The sequence below is a fragment of the Centropristis striata genome, chromosome 16, assembly GCF_030273125.1.
Source record: "Centropristis striata isolate RG_2023a ecotype Rhode Island chromosome 16, C.striata_1.0, whole genome shotgun sequence".
Classification (NCBI taxonomy): domain Eukaryota; kingdom Metazoa; phylum Chordata; class Actinopteri; order Perciformes; family Serranidae; genus Centropristis; species Centropristis striata.
This window is the reverse complement of record NC_081532.1, coordinates 26,130,279-26,149,453: the sequence shown is the minus strand read 5'-3', so window position 1 is coordinate 26,149,453 and position 19,175 is coordinate 26,130,279. Positions and strand designations below refer to the sequence as shown.

The following is a 19,175-nucleotide window of genomic DNA, read 5'->3' as shown; positions in this document are numbered from 1 at the left end:
TAGGGCCGGGACTTGATTAAAAAAAAAAATCTAATTAATTAGAGGCTTTGTAATTAATTAATCGAAATTAATTGCATTTTAATCGCATATAAATATTTGACCTGAGAACAGTGAGAAGTAATTTTTTTCACATGGATTTTTGCATTGAGGTGATACTTGAGGCTCGATGTGCTGCGGTGATATACAAATTCCTTGTTGCATAGCTTGCACACAACCATGCTCTTATCAACGCTTCCATCCGTTGGTTTTTAGTAACTAAATGTCCCATCATCCACGGGGCCAACCAAAGCGCCTCATCAGCTTCTTCCTTCATGTTCACTGTGGTTTGTTGTTGTCTGAACTCATGAACGCTAGTTGGTGCTCCGGTATAATCGGTCCGCCTTAAACTCACCCAGTGAGAAAAGTTCCGCGGTGCAAAAATAAGATTAAAATGCGTCAATTTTTTTAACGCATTAATTTTTGTGTAATTAATTAATCTTAATAAATGCATTAAAGTCCCGGCAATACAATCATTGGCCAACAAGGTGTCATCCTTTTACAACTGTAGACACTGGTGACCTGCAACAAATGAAATAATGTATGATTCATTCACAAGTGCCATACACAATAAGAAAAGATTATGAATGGCAAAGAATTTAATAAAAAAAAAAAAATGCAATACCTTGTCAAGGTTGTCAACTCCACCTTTGTTCTTGTTGTAATCTATGATCATTTGGGTCTTCACGTTCTCGGTCTGGCTTACAGCTGTGTCCCAATGTGCAGTCCTCTGGAGAAGCACATTTCTGCTTTTTTTGGGGATGTGGGACACGAGCGCCTGTGTCTCCGTAAAGGCAAACTTGGAGGAGTGCTTAGCTCTGTGACGTGTAGGGTTGCCAACTCCCTGAAAAATAAATAAGGGACACCTCATTGGCAGGGCTGGCCGCCCAATTGCCTTCACCCTTCTTGGTGTAGTGAATCTGAATGAGACAGGACATCTGTGACAACTGCCTCAGCTTCCGTCCTCCAATAGGACATCTTCCTGCCAATGCTGGAGTCATTCAGTGTTCTGAGAGTCAGCTTCAGAGCACAATCAGCTGAGTTGTAGCTTAAGCCATGTTTTACAGTGTGCTAGATATGGACAACCTCTGCAGCAGTTACCTGTAAATTAAGAATTTTTTTTTTTACTGTATAGTGTACAGATGATGCATGTTATATCTAACTATCTCTCTATCTGAACTTGTAAGAAATGTGTAAGGTTTTACAGTATACTGTGTACTCTTTATTATTCATCTGTGTATTAGTTTTATGTATTATTTATCTATTTAATGTACTCGGCTAGCAATAGAACTTGTTTATTAGAAGAAAATATATTTCTCCATACAATTCAGACATGCATTGTACTTGCCCACATTAACCTTAACTAGAGGGTTAAAAATCATTCTTTACATACCATAATCTGCCTCCAGCGTTGCCCCTTGGGCAATTAATTGGTCAAGGGTTCCCCTCGTTTCGGTGTCCCTTGTGTTTCTGGTGTGCCCACCACTGGAAGTATGCTGCTTCAGGTCGGATAGTCCACCATGGGCTATGGAAAAAGTATGCTGGCACACAGTGCAGTGCTCTTTGTATAAGTTATCGCACACTTTTTCCACCCATGTATTATCTTCTTCCCATTCCTCTCTGTATTTTTGTAATGGTTTTTGCTTTTTTCTCGGAGGAATAGTTGCATTGCTGCTGCTAGAAGGTTTACCGCCCGAAACCTGTATATCACTGTCTGCGTCACTGTCATCCATGCTGCTTTGTTGTCTTTCGGTATCTTCTTCGCAAAGCGACAGTACCTCGGTCAATGAGATGAGCATCATTGGTCAGAGGCTGAGAATAAGTTTACCTTGAATTTTCTTATAAAGCGCCATGTATTCATTCATTCCATTGACATTTTACACACTCTTTTTGATTCTGAAGGAAATACAGGACAAAGTGCGTCCCTTTTCAGCTCAATACGGGACGCACACTTTTGTTTCTGAATACGGGACGATTCTGTTTTTCAAGAGACGGTTGGCAACCCAACCCAGCAGCGCAGGAGGTATCTCTGGCTTGTTCCTCCTTACTGTTCCTACCATGGTCAGCTTCTTTTTAAGAAGCTCCTGACCAAGGCCATAAGATGTGAAAAATTGATCACGTGATTGTGTGCCCCCAGAAGCTTTCTGTTCTCCCTGTTTTCCCCCCCGCTGTCCATCAGCTGCTTACCTTTGTTTCAACCTGGGAAAGAATCTCCCCAAGTGTCCTTCCAATTATTCCGGTTTAAGATTTGAAGATCTCAAGGAAATGTGGAGTTTGGCGCTTCAACGACTCAAAGAAGTCCCGCGCAAGATCTTTACTTGCCACTCTTGTGAATTCTGCAAAGACCTTCAAGGACAAAACAGAACACAAACAAAACATTTGTACCAAGTTAAGAGTTGACTAAAATATTATCGTATACAAACCATGAATGGGACAGACAGTTTCGCATCATGTAGAATCTCTGTGTTTTAATGTTTAGGCAATGTGTATAGTTAAAATTATTTTATTTTTTTTCTTATTCTCCCTAGTATGCAACATCCTGTTTTTATTTAGCGTACTTGCTTGCTTACCTGTTGTTTTCTGAAAAGAGCTGGCCATTGTTCCAACATCCGTTTCACAGAGGGCTGCTCTTCCACGATTTCCTTGCATCTTAATGAGAAGGTCTGGTTCATCAGCTGATTCACATGAACTGCATTTGGGAACCTTTTCTTCATTTCATTTTCAAGCAGCAGTCTAGAGCATTCAAGTGTTGATGCATCTTGACCCTGTGGAAAATCTGGCAGGAAGTTTGTCTCACTTCTTCTGGGTCTCTTCAGGCTTTTTCCAGGTGGCTCCCCCTCTGGATTCTGCTGTGTTCTCTTATTGCTGTTGACTGACAAATCTGCAATTCCACATCTGCAAAGTTTGGAACGGAGATTACAAATTTGAATTTTAAACTATTCTTCCAACCATTGCAACCTGTGGTTGACCCTGGCTCAGCAAGGCACGGATGCTTACGCAATCAGTGCTGCAGCAACAGTGGTGAAGTGTTCATCTTGAGGGTAAGCCGAGAACTTGTACATCTCCTCCGCCAGTGTCTGCAGGATGTCATGCTTCATGTCTCGCGAAACTGACATGCGCCTGCCATCTCTCATATAAATTAGGTTTCCCTGTCTCAGTCTGTTTTCAATATTTGCAGAGATATCTGCTGATAGCATTGTTCTTGTGAGCATGTTATCATTGGTGTTGTTAGCATGGCTTTAGATCCTTGTTATCTCATGATCAGATGCTGAAGCCTGGTACTATGCACAGGTTGACACCAGATAGTATCTTGTATGCAGTTTTGAGACAGTCCCTAACTTAAGCTTGTCAAACGGGTGATTTTTTTTAAATTTATTCACCTGATGTTCGAATACAAGATCATTAAAACTCTGGACCCCATTGAGGATAAGTGGGCAGGAGAGGGAACTCATTAAGAAAATGTGACAGGGGACATGACTGTTTTCCTCTATGGAGCATGCTGAGAGAGAGGAAACATTCCCCAGTCCCCCTTGTGTCAGCACATCTTTTATGTTTGCATTTATGGGCTGAATTTAAAGTAAAATCAGCAACAGCCCTCTTTTTTTTAATTTTTTTTACAGGTGACATCCGTTAACTTACTCAACTTGTTTTTTGAAAGTTTGTGAAAATGATGTATGAATCTGGAGTTTTCTACTCTTGATGAAATGTTAATTACTTCCTTAATTTGAAATATTTTAGTGAAATGCTAAAAAGGCAAAGCACCACTGCTCATATTAGCAGAACTAATTGTTTTAATGTATTCATTATAGTGAAGATACTATGTAGGATCATCAATGGTTAGAGTTTAAATTACCTCAAAGGAAGATATCAGTGAAAAACCTCTATTTATGCCATAAGTGATATTTAAAACCACTTGATCGCTTGGTTGACATGTCTGGAAAGACTGGGAACATGCTAGAGGATTACTGGGTAATTAAAAGCAGATTTGTCCATCCTGATGACAGAGAGGGCAATCCTAGACACAGGCTGAGGGGCCAATAGTCTGCAGACCTCTAACTTTGCAGACATTTGTGTGTTGTACTCAACATATCATTACTTTTTACTGTGATGTTTACTTACTTACATCTGGAGCTGAGCTGGTAGTCTCCCTATATTTAAAACACAAAGACCAGGCACAAAGTGTTGAGAAAGTATTCATTAATGACCACACTTTCTGATCTACATTGCTGACACACATCAAATTTGTGTACCCAACACCTAGCAAACACTGAGGCCCACATCCTTACACGAGGACGATTGCAGCTAAAACCGACGGTGGCGGTGTTTTTGGGCTAAAAATACGCACAAATCTGAAACTAGCCTCCAGAGTGTAAAACTGTAATCCGCTCCGCTGTAGCGTGTCCGTCTACACTGCACAGATCTGCTCACGTCACGTACGTGTTTACGTCACATACATGTGCCAGTACAGGGAAATAAACAAACATGTGGGATTATTTCCATGCGTCGGACCTTCAAGCTGCTTTGGCAGCTCTAATAAACTTACAGGAGTCTTTCCACTTAATGTACAGGACACATTTATGAGGCGAGCCAGACGGCTTTGGACGAGACCTGGGAGATCTAGTGGATGGTGGATAACTTTGTGGAAGGAGTAGCTGATGAAAATGCGTGGCGTGAAAACTTCCACATGCCCAAAGATGCTCTTATTGCTTTAAGTGATGCCGCCTGGCATGCATACCCAATCCAATTCCACACACTTTTGCTCGCAGATTTCCTCCCGAAAACGCTTGTCTAAACGCGCAATGAAAAGTGAAGACACAACACCATTTTTGCGTCTTCTTTTCAGACCGTCATCATGTAAACGTAGCCTGAGTCGAAACATGGGAAACTCAGAGTTTGCGGTTCCAGACCAGCTAATTTGAGTTAGTTCAATCAACTCAGAGGAGAATCCCTGGAGGAAGCTCATCTTCAGAGCCAATCACCCCTCAAGATAGAAGTGCCTTCATAAGATGTAAAGGCCTAGGGTTATATATTTTCTTTAGGCCTAACTACTTTATAGATATATTTATTTCCCATTTATTGGTTTGTCATTTGTCCCTACAGACTCTGCCTTGTGGACCCTTACAACAGAAGTCCTTGCAGCTGTAAACAGACTACTCAATACTCCAGATATTATGCCAAATAGTAGTTTAATGTACTGAAACATGTTCATTTTCACAGGATGATGCAGATGATGAAGAGGAGACATTGTTTGCTACCATTTGGGTCCATCAGTTTCCACAGCACAGAAAAACACATTTAGATGCGTAGTTAAAGGCTAGATGTTAATTCTGTGAAAAGTGTAAACTTTATTTTTACCCTTTTATGCATACACTTTCTTTTCCAACAAAGGAGGGTTCGGATTGTAAAATAAAGTTATTTTTAATATTTATTTGATAAATTGACACTGGTTTTATTTATGATAATTATTAATAATTCTTATAGCCATCTAACCACAATTTTGAACCGTGAGATCCACACAAGTGTTGCTCAGGTTCATCCGTACATATATGGTATCCTAAATGGAGGGATAGCATTTATGATAACGCCCTTTTATTAAAATATTTGACGCCCTGTGCAAGGTCATCATTTATTCATAAAAGAGCCATCCTTAATTCCCAACATTTTTGGTGATCCGTGATGGAGGTGGTTGGTATCTGTAACCAGATACCCCAACATATTGGACGCCCCGTATTCCCAACAACTGTGTGTATAAAGTAAACAACAACAACAAACAGCTTACTTTGCTTCTCTGACATGGAAGATCTGTTGATCTGACCATCTATCCCTATAAAAAGAATGTGTTATGTCATAACTGATTGTATGCTGTTCCACTTCAACAATCAGTCTCTTGTCGTCCATGTCTCCGACCCTTTGAGACCCTTTAATTGATTGATTGCTGATCTGGTGCCTCGGTCATAACATAATGTTGATGTGAAGTAGTTTTAAGCTGCATGAACTGCGTATTGTGTTTTATTTTGAAAGGGGGTGGAAGTGTATTACGTTGATTCTGAGTTGGACTTCCTGTCTGGTGCGATCTGCTCTGTTCAGTTTTACGAGGTTTAGCAACGGCTCGTGTCAAGAAATAGAAATGCTACGGACTGATCGCGCTGCTGAGACATTACGCGGCGTTAAAGTGACAGCGATCAGCAACGGTGACCACGGCGCAGCCTGCTTACCACGTTGCAGTCTGTTGCTCAGGGCAGACTCAAAATATATCCGTGAGTCATGCACAGACCCAGGCCACTTGACCCCCACATTAGTGATGAGGTATGCAGCATCACATATGATCACTGCAGAGACTAATGGATGTTAGTTGCTGTATTGTAATGCAGTCTTTGGCATTTTGAGACAACAGAAAATCTACGTGCACAGTTATGCTGTGAATGGACTCCCTATTCACATAGTCAGCTTCATTTTCTGAAGGAGCAATGATCGGTATGCCATCAGTGCAGCCAATCACACTGGGAAATCCTAAAAGAAATTAAAATGACTAATCCAAGTCTAGAGTCACAGCACCATGTCATTAGCAGAATGTATATACCATAATTTTAACAGGTTTAACATCATTCACCTGCAATCCTGTGGAACTCTGATGACTCTCACTGGTTTACAGTCAGGTTATGTGTGAAGGTGTTCAGTAAAGAACTAGGCCTTTAGTCTAGTTTGAGACAATGGGCCCTGCAGCGACAGAGGAGCCAGGCCGCTTTCACTGGAAGAGTTAAGTGAACTGGAGCATTTGTGGACCTGAATAAAGGAGTTCAGATTTGCAGGAGCTGTGCCTGTTGCTGTCTTGTAAGCAAGAGACAAGGCTTTGAATTTGATGCGGGCTGAGACCAGGAGCCAGTGCAGAGAGATGAGCAGTGGAGTGACATGAGCTCTCCTGGGTTGGTTGAAGACCAGACGAGCCGAATTTGTGTCCAGGGAACACAACAAAAACATTTAAAAAAGGTTTTTGAGTGAGGCACACTTTCCTGATGGCTCTGCATATAGTGGCCTTACTAATATGCTCCGCAGCGCACATGTTGGAAAAGAAACTCTCATTTGCAAAAAAAACCAAAACACACAAGGCAACACAAAGGATCTGCTTGGATGTAAGAGCATGTGGTTATGTACATGGATGGACTGTGAAGAAAATAGACTGGCTAATAGACTTATTGAGGAAATGAAACAATGCTGTGGAAGAGGAAGAAGTCTGAAAGAAGCTTGAGGTTTCTTAAAGAAAACCTGCTTCTGACCTAGTAGCCTGGGTATGCTCATGCTGCACTCGATTTCGTTTCCAACTGCAAGGCAGCATGGTGTCCATGGCCGATTCTTAGCCCTGCTTTTGGTATCCAATCACAGAACAGGGAGGGACGGCATGACGATGACGCGTACTATTGGACAGACGGAAGCTTGTAGTTTGCTTATGGATCCAACATGGCTTCAGCAGACGCAAAGCTCTCTTTGGATCTAGCTGTAGACAGTGTTCTAGATAGTTTAGAGCCAAAGTTTATTTTGAAAGAACAACGTTTGGCTTTACACTCCTTTATCACCACCAAAAAGGATGTTTTAGCCTTGCTTCCAACAGGATTTGGCAAAAGCCTAAACTAGCAACTTGCCCCGTTAGTGGCTAAGCTAATGGGGTTTAGCGAGACCCTGGTCTTTGTGGTTGTCTCGAATTTCTGTCGCTCTACATACTTCATCTGGTATAATTGATGCGTTTGGTATCATATCAATCATCGTAAACCACATCTCCTCAACAGAAAAATGAATAGGTGGTCTCCAGACTATATCTCATTTGTGATATAGTCTGGCGTTAGCCAGGCTACTTCTGACCCGGTTAGGTTCACAGAGTCAATTGCCATAATAACCGACTTAGAGCTAAAGTTACCTCCCTTTCCTAAAACGGGAAACCCAGAGTTTCCCAAATTTCAGGCTTAACAAACTTAAGGGTTTTCACTAAACCTGCTTTCAGAAATGGGCCCCTCTTCTCCAGGAAAGAATCTAGTTGTCTGCCTGTGAGTGGTAGTTTGGAATTTAAAGAGCTGATTTTTGTCTTGGAGATTGGTTTCCCCTCAAAAACGACTACTACTGCGACTGTAAAAATATTTTTGTATACTTATTTGGTATATAAGTATAACATAACTTAAACTGATAGATAGGTTGTCCTTAGGTGGCTAACATACATTTCACTCTGGCCACTGCAGTACATATTTCTATCTCCAAAGTAAGGCAAGGAAATGGAAGGCAATCCATTCATATACAAGGTAATTTAAAGTGCTTAACAGAGGCATAAAAATATAGGACAAAATACAATAGACATCAAAAGCATTTGAGTTAAAATACAATATTAAGACAGTAAAAGTGTATTCAGAAGATAATAAAAACAATTGAGTAAAGTAATTAAAATGATTAAAAATATAGTAAGAAATAGTAAGAATAATTATCACAAATTGTCAAAATCTATTAACTTCATACTATTTTTTGTCATAACTGTGAAGCCCTCTCTGCTCCTGAGCATGACTCTCATTCTGTATCTATTTTTACAGAGGGCTGCTAAAGACAAAGCCAGGCTTTTAAGTAGGAATCATTCACTCTGAATTTACTGTCATGCCACAGTTAATGGTGTTCATTTTTTATAAAAGAACACTTTACCAAAAATGAATCAATAAAAAAAGTCAAAAAGCAAATTTTCCCCCCCAGAAGTGACCAATAGCCATTCTGGTTTTCTCTTTTCCACTCAGCGTCATGTAACAATAACATGATGATGACTGATGAGGAGCTTCATCACACATTTGCATCTGCTGATACCATTTTTCTCTTCTGGCCCCCCAAATGATTTCGCTCCAGATAAATTACAGACAGGATTTTTACACTGCCATAATGTAATTCATATAATTTTGCCATAATCGTAACTCATGCTGTCACCGTAATTAGTTAACTGTGTTTAATCACACACAAAATTGATCCCTGGGTAAGTAATGTTTCTTGAAATCCCTTTCCCCCTGTGATTCTGGTGCCCACTCATTTGTTACGGTGTTGTGCTAATGATGGTGTTCATGGTGGCAGTGAGGAAGGCAACAGGAGGTCTGGCTATGAGCTATATTCATGTTCTGGCAACACAACAAGTCAATACAGGCCCCGTCTTTATCAATAATTCCCTTTTCCTTGTGCCGTACAACTTTGAGGCAAACAACGGGGGATGCTGGTGAGGAATGCATGTCATTATGCAGGCAGGATTCTCCTGAGACGTTCACTTCCTCTGCTTTCCTTCTGTTTTTCTCCCTCCGTCTTACCCTCAATCTCTTCTGTCTTTGTCAGTAGCAAAACATGCAGAACTCTAATTAATTAGTCCCATAAGACCTGGACAAGTCTGAGATAATAGATTTCCTCCTAGAATGCCACTGAGCTCTGCAGATCTTCCTCAGCTTCCTCTTTATCCTCAGGCGGACATGGTCTCATTTAACCTTCTCAACCCTCCCTATGCTCTTTTCCTCAGTCCTTATGGTATACTCTATATGCATTACACATATTATTATTTATTTACTTTTGTCATTTCTATTGTTTACACTATACTAATGCATCCATAAGTGGGACCTACACTGAAAAAATAAAAACCTTGGATCAACGTATAAAAAAGAAAATTGAGGTAATCAATTACACGAAATACTTGACATTGACTCAGAGCAAATAATTGAATTTAGTTTTACCTGAAAAGTTTAACTCCATGCAACCACTTTTTAAAGGTTGGAGCAATCTATTTATTTTAAGTTGGAGCAAACTCATTATTTTAGTTCGTCTCAAATAAAAAGTAACAGTTGTCATTATTTGAAATGTATAGTAAATCGAGTATGACTACTCAGAACAATTTCCTTTGGAACACATTCATATTTATTGTTCCATAAATTGAAAACACTGAACATCTGTTTCAAATGCATGAAAATAAACAGTCTGCTTCAGCTGAACACAAGACTGATTGCCACCAGGCGCGTTACGGCCGCGGAACTGCTGCGCCGCGGTCGCCATTGCTGATCGCTGCCACTCTAATCAGTGAGAGCATTTCCACCGGGCGTGCTGCGGAACGTTTCAGCAACGTCTCAGCCGCGGCTCTCCGCAGCGCAAGCATTCCGTAGCATTTCTATTTTCTCAGCGAGCCGCTGCTAAACCTCGTAAATCTCAACAAAGCAGATCGCACCAGACAGGAAGTCCGACTCAGAATCAGAATCAGAATCACTTTTATTGTCACTGTACCTGGGTACAATGAGATTAATAAACACCATCAAGTCAGTGCGAGAGACAATGTCTCAGAAATAATAATAATAATATACAAATAGACATACATAGACATACACAGACATAAGGTGCACACTTTGAATTGCAGTAGTGAAAAAAAGAATAAATATGGTCCATATACATGTGAGATATTGCACTTGTTTGGAGGTATTGCACAAGAGGGAAGATCAGTTCATACTGCAGTTTAGGGTGATTATGGCCTTGGGAAAGAAGCTGTTCTTGAGTCTGTTTGTTCTGGCTTTAATACACCTGTAGCGCCTCCCTGAGGGCAGCAGGTCGAACAGGGCGGAGCCAGGGTGGGAGCTGTCCTTGGTGATTGCTCTGGCTCTGTTGAGGCAGCAGGAGGTGTAGATTTCCATCAGGGGGGGGAGAGGGCAGCCGATGATCTTTTGTGCTGCCTTTATGACTCTGTGCAGCCTCTCCCTGTCTGCAGCCGTGCAGCTGCCATACCAGATTGTAATGCAGTATGTCAGCAGGCTCTCGATGGATGAGTGGTAGAAGGTCAGCAGCAGGTTGAGTTTGTGCTTCCTGAGGACTCTCAGGGGGTGTAGCCGCTGCTGAGCCTTCTTGATGATGGTGGTGGTGTTTACTGACCAGGAGATATCAGCGGAGATGAGGACGCAGAGAAACCTGATGGTGTGGACCCTTTCCACGCACTCGCCGTTGATGTGAAGGGGGGCTGGGTCGGTGCTGTGCTTCCTGAAGTCGATGATGATCTCTCTGGTCTTCTTGGTGTTCAGAGCGAGGTTGTTCTCTGAACACCAGGCTGCCAGCTTCAGGACCTCCTCTCTGTAGGCGGCCTCATCACACCTGGAGATGAGTCCGACCACTGTAGTGTCATCGGCAAATTTGACGATGAGGTTGTTGTTGTGGGCCGGTCTGCAGTCGTGGGTGTAGAGGCAATCAACGTAATACACTTCCGCCCCCTTTCAAAAATAAAACACAATACGCAGTTCATGCAGCCTAAAGCTACTTCACATCAACATTATGCTATGACTGAGGCACCAGATCAGCAATCAATCAATCAAAGGGTCTCAGAGGGTCGGAGACACGGACGATGAGAGACTGGTTGTTGAAGTGGAATAGCATACAATCATTTATGACATAACACATTGTTTTTATAAGGATAGATGGTCAGATCAATAGATCTTCCATGTCAGAGAAGCAAAGTAAGCTGTTGGTTGTTTGTTTGTGATCAATTATTTTTATTTTCAAAAGAGAAGGGCATGAAACAAGTCAAAGACAGTAATACAACAAGTAGCATTCACTTCCCTTTACCCACCCCTCCCGAAATACCCTCCCAAGATAGAGACATTGATAACCCAAAAATATCTTCTACATTACATACAGCACGCATCACATAGTACATAAGTCAAATCAATGTTCTATGGGCCAAAATAAGTGCATAAAAATAAATCAAAAATTACATATATTTCAAGTAGAGATATATTTCTCAACTCAGTAAATCTTTAACCATTGCCACTGCTAAGCTGTTGGTTGTTGTTGTTTAGTTTATACACACAGTTTATCATGGGATCTCGCGGTCTCCCATATGTTCAGCGGCCGTAACGTGCCCGGTGTGAATTGACGCCAGCCAGAAGACGGGGCAAAACCGCGGTGGAGCCGTTCCGCGCCCAGTGGACATCCCCAGTAAGGCTGTATCCCAAAATCAAGGAAGGGTCCTCAAACAGCTGAATTTGGAGGATGCTACGTCATCGACATCCATTGAAGGACTGTCCCAATGTCCAAGATCCTCGAGAGGACAGAGTCCTTCTTTCGACCAAATTCCAAGGATGAATGTGTGTATCCTCCGTGTGCCCCACGTACCCATAAAGCCTTGCACACACACAAGGAGATTTTAAAAAAGTATTTTCTGTTTACACTGAATGTTATCACATAACTTACAAAAAAAAGTGTTCAAAGTCAAAGCAAAAACATATACATTGCAAATGCCAGAATATTTAGCTCAAAGATAATAAACATCATCTTGATACATTGCCAGTAAAGTTAATTAATGCTGTCTCAGGCACAAAAGTTATGAAGTGTTAAATGATATGTGTCAGATGATGACGTACTATGTGCAAAGTATCTATGCCATTCAGAAAATTATACATTTGTTTATTGTATTAACAGTTTTATCCGTTATTGTTTTTTATAAATAACTGTTATTCTACTGTACATTAAAATAAAAATAAAAAATCACAGAACACATCTCCATGGTGAGTTATGCGCTGGAGTTAACGTGTGTGGTGTTTTCTCTAGGGCTGCACGATATTGGAAAAAACTGACCTTGCAATATTTTTCTGTTTTTCTCATAGACTGAATATAAATAATGGACGTAGTCACCGTGACGTCACCCATTGGTTTGTGGACTGCCCGTATGAAGCTTCGAGTACAGCTTTACACTCGACGCCATCTTGCATCGCCATCTTGTTTCGGAAATGGGTTACAGACCATATTTGGAGTAGGGAGGAGCGAGGGGTGGATCTATGGGTGGATCCGGCTTACGGCCGAGGACACGGCACTACACGCCCCTCTAATGGCTAATAGCTACGTATGCGAAGCCGCTTCCAGAAACATCTTCAATACCAGGTATACTTTTCAAAGTGTTTAAGTAAACCCCTTTTTGAAATAAATTGCATTTGGCAAATATTAATATAAGAGGGCAGTGACAGCGAAATAGTAAATGGGTTTTGTCAATGTCCTTAACTAGCCAATTAGCTATTAAACCAACCTATTAGCAATTTTATTAGCTATTTAACATGTGCTTTCTTTTGGTTAGCTAACAATCATAGCTTACAATTCATCCACTATAATGGAACAAGGACATTATTAAAGTCTTGCTAATTGTTAGGGCCTCAACATGTTTCTTCAAGAGCCAGTTTGTTAGCAAATTGATAATAACTAACGTTAATTACACTAAATTAACGTTGTACCACGGAGCACGTTAATTATAGTTCAGCGTTATGGGAGTGTATGTTGGTTTTCATGATTATTTTTAGCAGGTCCTGCTCATTTATTGTTGATGCCTTGCACCAAAACCGTGACAGAATTACTCTTATCCTCTTTTTCAGAAAAGTGACTCACGGAGTCCATACACCAGCGTAATGGCATGTGCACCCACACATCACCACTGAAGTGAGTATTTATTTTTCTGTTGCAAAATTTCAAACAGTACAGCAGGGGGGTGTTCAACCAAGCCCAGGGAATATGTTTTTTATATTATTCTGTTGAGCTTATTAATTATGCTCCATTTCTCACTAAAGCAATGTTTCCCATCCAGAGTATGGATCATTGGGGACAGCTACGTCCAGCGTGGGGCAGAGAGAGCTGCAGAGACCATGGGGAACAAACTTGGAGTGGAGGGTGTCTACATCCATTGGTTCAGCTGGGGTGGTCTGAAGTGGAAGAGCCTTCTCCCCTTCTTTTCCCAGTCCCTACAAGGAAGAGCAGTGCCGGATGTCCTCATCATCCATTGCGGAGGGAATGACCTTGGAGCGGTCTCCAGTGTCGACCTTGTTGCTGCCATGAAGGAGGATCTGCACCACCTCCACCTGCAGCATCCAGGGATGAGGATCATCATCTCTGGCATCACCCAGAGATGTAGGTGGAAGGCTGGTGCAGATCCTGTCAAGATCGACAAGGCTCGCAAATTTGTAAACAGTGTTATGGCTACATATGTTCATTGTTTAAGTGGTAGCTTTGTTCATCACCTTCATATAAAGTTTGACACTCCTGGGCTGTTTCTGCGAGATGGAGTTCATTTCACCACTATGGGAAATGATTGTTTTTTAAACAGTTTGGCTGAGTCCATTAAGGCCCAACTTCAGCAACAGTGAAGTACCGGTGAGAGTTTGTTTGCTGTTGAAGTTGAGTCATAATTGATTACTTTTTTAGGCCCAAACATAGCCTACTGTGGCAGGCCTTATGTGATGAGTGTTATTTTTGTAAATAATCTATTTTTTGTATTATTAACACTTGTGGCCATAACACTGTTCTGTCTTTGCTCTGCTCTTCCTTGTTCCCTACATCCTTATTCCCTACATCCTTATTCCCAGTCTTCCTCTCTTACCACCCCAGCCTGATAACCCCATGGTCTTTGACCCTCTCTGCCCTCATGTTGGACGTAGCTTCAACAAATTGTAAATAGTTTTTAATTCGTTCAATGTGGTTACAGTTGTTTTTATAGTGTTTTTATGTTGGTTTGCTGAAATGTAAAATAAATTTGTCTGTGAAACAACAAATTATGTCTCTGTGTATATCTGGTATAAATTTTGACAAAAACAACACATTCAGTACGGTAACAGCACATTTCAGGTTTTGCCACAAAATGAAACGGCTATTTCTATATATATATTTCTATATTAATAGCTAAAAAGGCAATTTGTGTTTTAATCAACAGCATAAATAATAGAAATGTTTTTAAATTTTTCCCTGAATATAGACAATGGCGGATCCAAAGGTAGATATTGTGATTGCCAAATAAATGTATTATGTACACATACGTTTTAATGACATTGACAGCATTTCAAACACATGGTACATTTGTTGAAGTAGCAAAAACGTACTATTCGCTAACGTTAGCTATCCGCTAATGCTAGCGCTTGCTAGCTGGCTTGGTTAGTAAGGTGCATTAGTAATTCATGTTAACATTAACTGTAGCATCAACTGAGATGTTAATTTTGGCTAGCAAAAAACAACCTTACCTGAAAAATTGAAGAGCAGACTCCTTGGAGGGTCTATAAGTACAACCAAACGCTGAACAAGACATTTTAAATTAACAAAATGTTCCAATAAACTGTCATTAGGGGACAATACAGTGCGAAAGGGTCAAAGTTATAATACCAGGGCTGCCAAGTTTCAGAAAATGACAAGAGTGAGACTCTAGCACCATGATGCCTTTGGCCTTTTAACGTCGATTTATTCCTTAAGACTGATATCCTCACCTACATGCCAGCAGCTCTCCCTGTACTGTGGCCTCCTAATGCTAGTCTTAGTTAACCAGAAATTAGAAATGAAAATTGTAACAGATTTTGATAAAAATATATTTATTTGTCAATTTAATGTCAAACAACTCTCCATTTAGCTGGGGACATGTCTCATGTTGTATGCGTTATTTGCAGATTTTGATGCCTTCATGACAGAGGCAGGGGACTCCCACTTAAAACACTGTGGCTCAAGGCTCGCCATCTTCACCGTCATGATGGATGATAGAGTTCCCTCAAGAGCCAAACTGTTTCGGGTTTTGGTTTTGTTCAGGCCAACCACAGAGAAAACTCGTTCTGCATCAGCATTTGAATGAGGAAATACCAAGACCAACATGGCAATACGAGACAGCCTGCCAAATCTGCTCATACCGGTCACCTTTGAAAAATGTACATAGGAAGCCCAATTACTCTCAAGTATTTTTGTGTAGTATTAAGTTGATTATGTCAATGCGTATTCCCATGAGTACAGAATAATTCTTACCTTATTCTTCATTGATGCCATGTTCCCCCAAAAGCTCTAACAGTCAAACATTGCTGGGTCTTCGGGCATGGCAATGTCCATGGACTGGTAGTCCAGAAACTCCTCAGTCAGTTTGTCACGCTCCTCAGGGCCATTGTATGGGAGAAGTTCAGGAAACCTAAAAATAACACAATGTGCACTGATCTGGTAAAGTAGTGTAACTGAAACGGGTTGTTTTTCAGATGTGGTCATCAGACAAGAAAATAAGACAACAGCCTGGTCTTAAGCCTGCTCTAATTGCGCGAAAGAGAGAACCCGCGAAAGAGAGAGATTTAATATGAAATATATTTAATGTAAAATATTTAATATATTTGTATTAATATTTAATGTACTGTATTAATTGTATTGGAATTGAATTGCATGTCTGTATGTATGTTCTGCTTTTGGCAACAAAGGTTGATACCATTCATGCCAATAAAGCTAATTTGGTTCCATTTGTACACTGTCAGAGTTAAGGATAGACCTTGAAATTTAGAATTTTAATAAACACTGCTTTAGGGGGGTCAAAATTGATATTTACAAGTCTGTAACTCTGACATACACACACACACACACACACACACACACACACATTGAGACTAACGTTAGAGTCTCTTTTTCAAGTGTGAACTGGTCAAGAGAAGAGGCAAATAAATGTTACACAGCTCTGCAACAAATACAGGACAGTGATAGACTTATAGCAGCCTTAACAGTACATATTAACTAGGAAACTCGAGGAGAAACAGTGAATCAACTATCAACAAAATTGAGTAGTTAGGCTTACTTACCATGCGTCTTCTAGCAACGTCGAGTGGGTTTAAATGTCGGCGCTGTTGTGTGTGAAAGAAAGTTAGAGACGCCAAGACCCGCCTTACGTTGCTTCTGATTGGTTTATATTGCGTGGTGCCTTCCGCGGTTGGTTAGATTTAGGCACAAAGGACTGATGGATTGGTCTGGGATTGGTTATCTCGGTAAGTCAATCAGAGTTACTCGAACTACGGCAAGCCGCGAGGACGAAGGTTTATTATCATGAAAAAAATAAATACAGAGTATTGAAAGGGGAAATATCATATAAGCGTGAGAAATGTCGTGTGTGGTGTGAGAATGGGTCAAATTGCGTGACTGTCACACTCAAAGCGTGACACTTGGCAGCTCTGTCCTTGTCCGTGTTTCCGTCCGGTTTCGTATTACAAACAGGTACACGGCGGGATGTGCTTTGCATTTCTTCTCTCCTGATGACGGCTCGCCTTGTTAGTGACCTGTCAATCAAAGGTAGCCACGCCCCAAATAATATGATTCTTTATATTCTATTTTCTTCTAAATGGGGTCATTATTTATACCCTCCAGAAAAACGCGGGCATAAATCCTTGATTACGCGGGCTAAAATCCCTGATCTTGCGGGCTAAAATCCTGGATTTTGCGATTGAATATGCTGGGTTTTTAAATTATTTTATGCAGTGAAATTGCGAGAAGTTGTGGAAACTTGCGAATTATGCGAAAAGTTGTGAATTATGCAAAGTTGCAAAATATGCTGCTACTGAATGAAAAAGAGCCATTTTAAAGACTTCCAATGATAAACAAGCATACTAGAACCAAGTTACTTCACAGAAGTACTACTACTTTATTTTAGCAACTTGAGCAGTTTCACAATCAGTCGTAAAAAAAAGTGGTGCAAGCAGGATATTTAACACGCATCTCCCCTCTACATCTGGAGTGTCATCAGATATCCCAGCAACGGGTTTTCCAGCAAGAAATGTCTTCAACTCTTCTTTTTCCTTCTCATATATGGCTCCCAAGTATTTCTCTTGAAGCTGGTGAAATCCTGGAATGGCTCCGCCATTGATTACTCTTTCACTCAGGAATTTCCTCATTGCAGGATGGTCGCTCTTTGAGAGTGGAATGTTGACAGCAGTGCAAGTAGAGACCCACGTCTCACAAATCTACAAAAAAAAAAGTGTTTTACCATTAATTTGGGCTGTCTTATTTACTCCCCCCCTAAATATTAAATCACTCTGTCCCATTCAGTTAAACATAATTAAGTATGTATTTATGACATGTATTCTAAAAGCATTTATTTGTATCATTAGGCTATTTCACACACGCGCGCGCACACACACTTCTCGGTCTCATTCTGTTTCATTTATTCTTTATTTGGCCAATTTCAAGCTTGTACGCTACTCACCTTGTTTCTGGTAGCCCTTGCAAGGGTTTTAGAGGTTGATGCCTCTGTGAACGTCAGCTGTCTGGCTTTGGCTTTCCTTTCCGTAGCTGCAGAAAGCATTTTCAAATGTTTCGCACTGGCAAAGTGGCACGTCACCGACGATTTTCTTTTATGCTCCAACACACAGTTGCACGGGGTGCAGAATAGTTTCCCCCCGCTTTCGTGCAAGACATCTGGGTACTGGTTTGCCCGGTCTTTGTCAGTAATGTGCGTCGGTAGGTGAGATGGATTAGCTTTCTTCATTTTGTCTCTCGTGCATGTTCCATAGACTGTATGTTTCCAATCCACATGTTCACGCTACGGTGTTGTTTTCCTTGTGCGTGTCGGCGGCAATGACGTCGCAAGCCGCGAGTCGCATATGAATTACATCACCAGTTCATTTAGACTTTTTTTTTCTCTTCCCAACTTTATGCAGAAAAGTGCGGAGATTGTGAAATCAAGTGAGTCCCACATATTTCGCATGAAAAATGTGATTATTGCGGTGAATATGCAGCCTTTTTGAAAAATATTGACCCCCGCATAATCAGCGGTATTTGGCTGATTTTGCAATAAAATCAGCGATCGCAAAATCACGTTTTTCTGGAGGGCCTAATTATTAGAACTATTGACATCAAATTGTCTTGAAGAAGATTTTTTGCTAGCGATTGAGACCATAATGTGAGAAGTTTTCAAATTTTGCACTGAAATGAATGGGCAGATTTTTTTTGCAGCCAAACTTAGCACCCCCTACTGGAATTTTCGCTGAATTGCATACTTAATGCACTTCCTGGTTGGCCTCCATGCTCAGACACCGAGGTTGCCGCCTGGTTTTTCTATTCTGCCACATAGAGAGAGCCTTACTGCATTATATTCTGTTAGTGTGAGGTTTTGAATTGTCTCCTGCCACCTGAATTGTGTGTTCCCCCTTACAGTGCGTTCAGACCGGACGCGTAGCGAATATTCGCGTCGCGTTACTCGCGCGAATTGATACGCGCGAGAATTGAATTTAATTCGCAAGTAACTCGACGCGAATTTTCGCCCAAGAGACTATTTAGCGCCAAATAATTGCCTCCATTTCATTCTGTCATCAACCATGGCTGACATTACAAGCATAGCGTCCCTGTACCTGCTCTGCCGTCGT

General features: G+C 41.0%; 1 protein-coding gene and 1 long non-coding RNA gene across 2 annotated transcripts; both read right to left on the bottom strand.

Annotated features, from left to right (window-relative positions):
* Positions 1-15,574: 15,574 nt before the first annotated feature.
* Positions 15,575-17,539, bottom strand: LOC131988742 (uncharacterized). The gene is made up of 3 exons (XR_009395890.1): positions 17,455-17,539; positions 15,817-15,973; positions 15,575-15,711 (listed from the first exon to the last, which is right to left on the bottom strand). It is a non-coding gene; the product is annotated as an uncharacterized LOC131988742 (long non-coding RNA).
* On the bottom strand, positions 17,537-18,298 carry LOC131987759 (CGG triplet repeat-binding protein 1-like). The gene is made up of 3 exons (XM_059352621.1): positions 18,017-18,298; positions 17,625-17,774; positions 17,537-17,542 (listed from the first exon to the last, which is right to left on the bottom strand). The coding sequence occupies exons 1-3, from the start codon at positions 18,296-18,298 to the stop codon at positions 17,537-17,539; spliced, it is 438 nt and encodes a 145-aa protein (XP_059208604.1).
* Positions 18,299-19,175: the final 877 nt, after the last annotated feature.

Excerpts from the sequence above, each read along its gene's own strand:
- LOC131987759 (XM_059352621.1), bottom strand. The coding sequence starts at position 18,298 with ATGAAGAAAGCTAATCCATCTCACCTACCGACGCACATTACTGACAAA. Across the intron at positions 17,775-18,016 it reads CAAGGGCTACCAGAAACAAG|ATTTGTGAGACGTGGGTCTC; the intron begins GTGAGTAGCGTA and ends TTTTTTTTGTAG.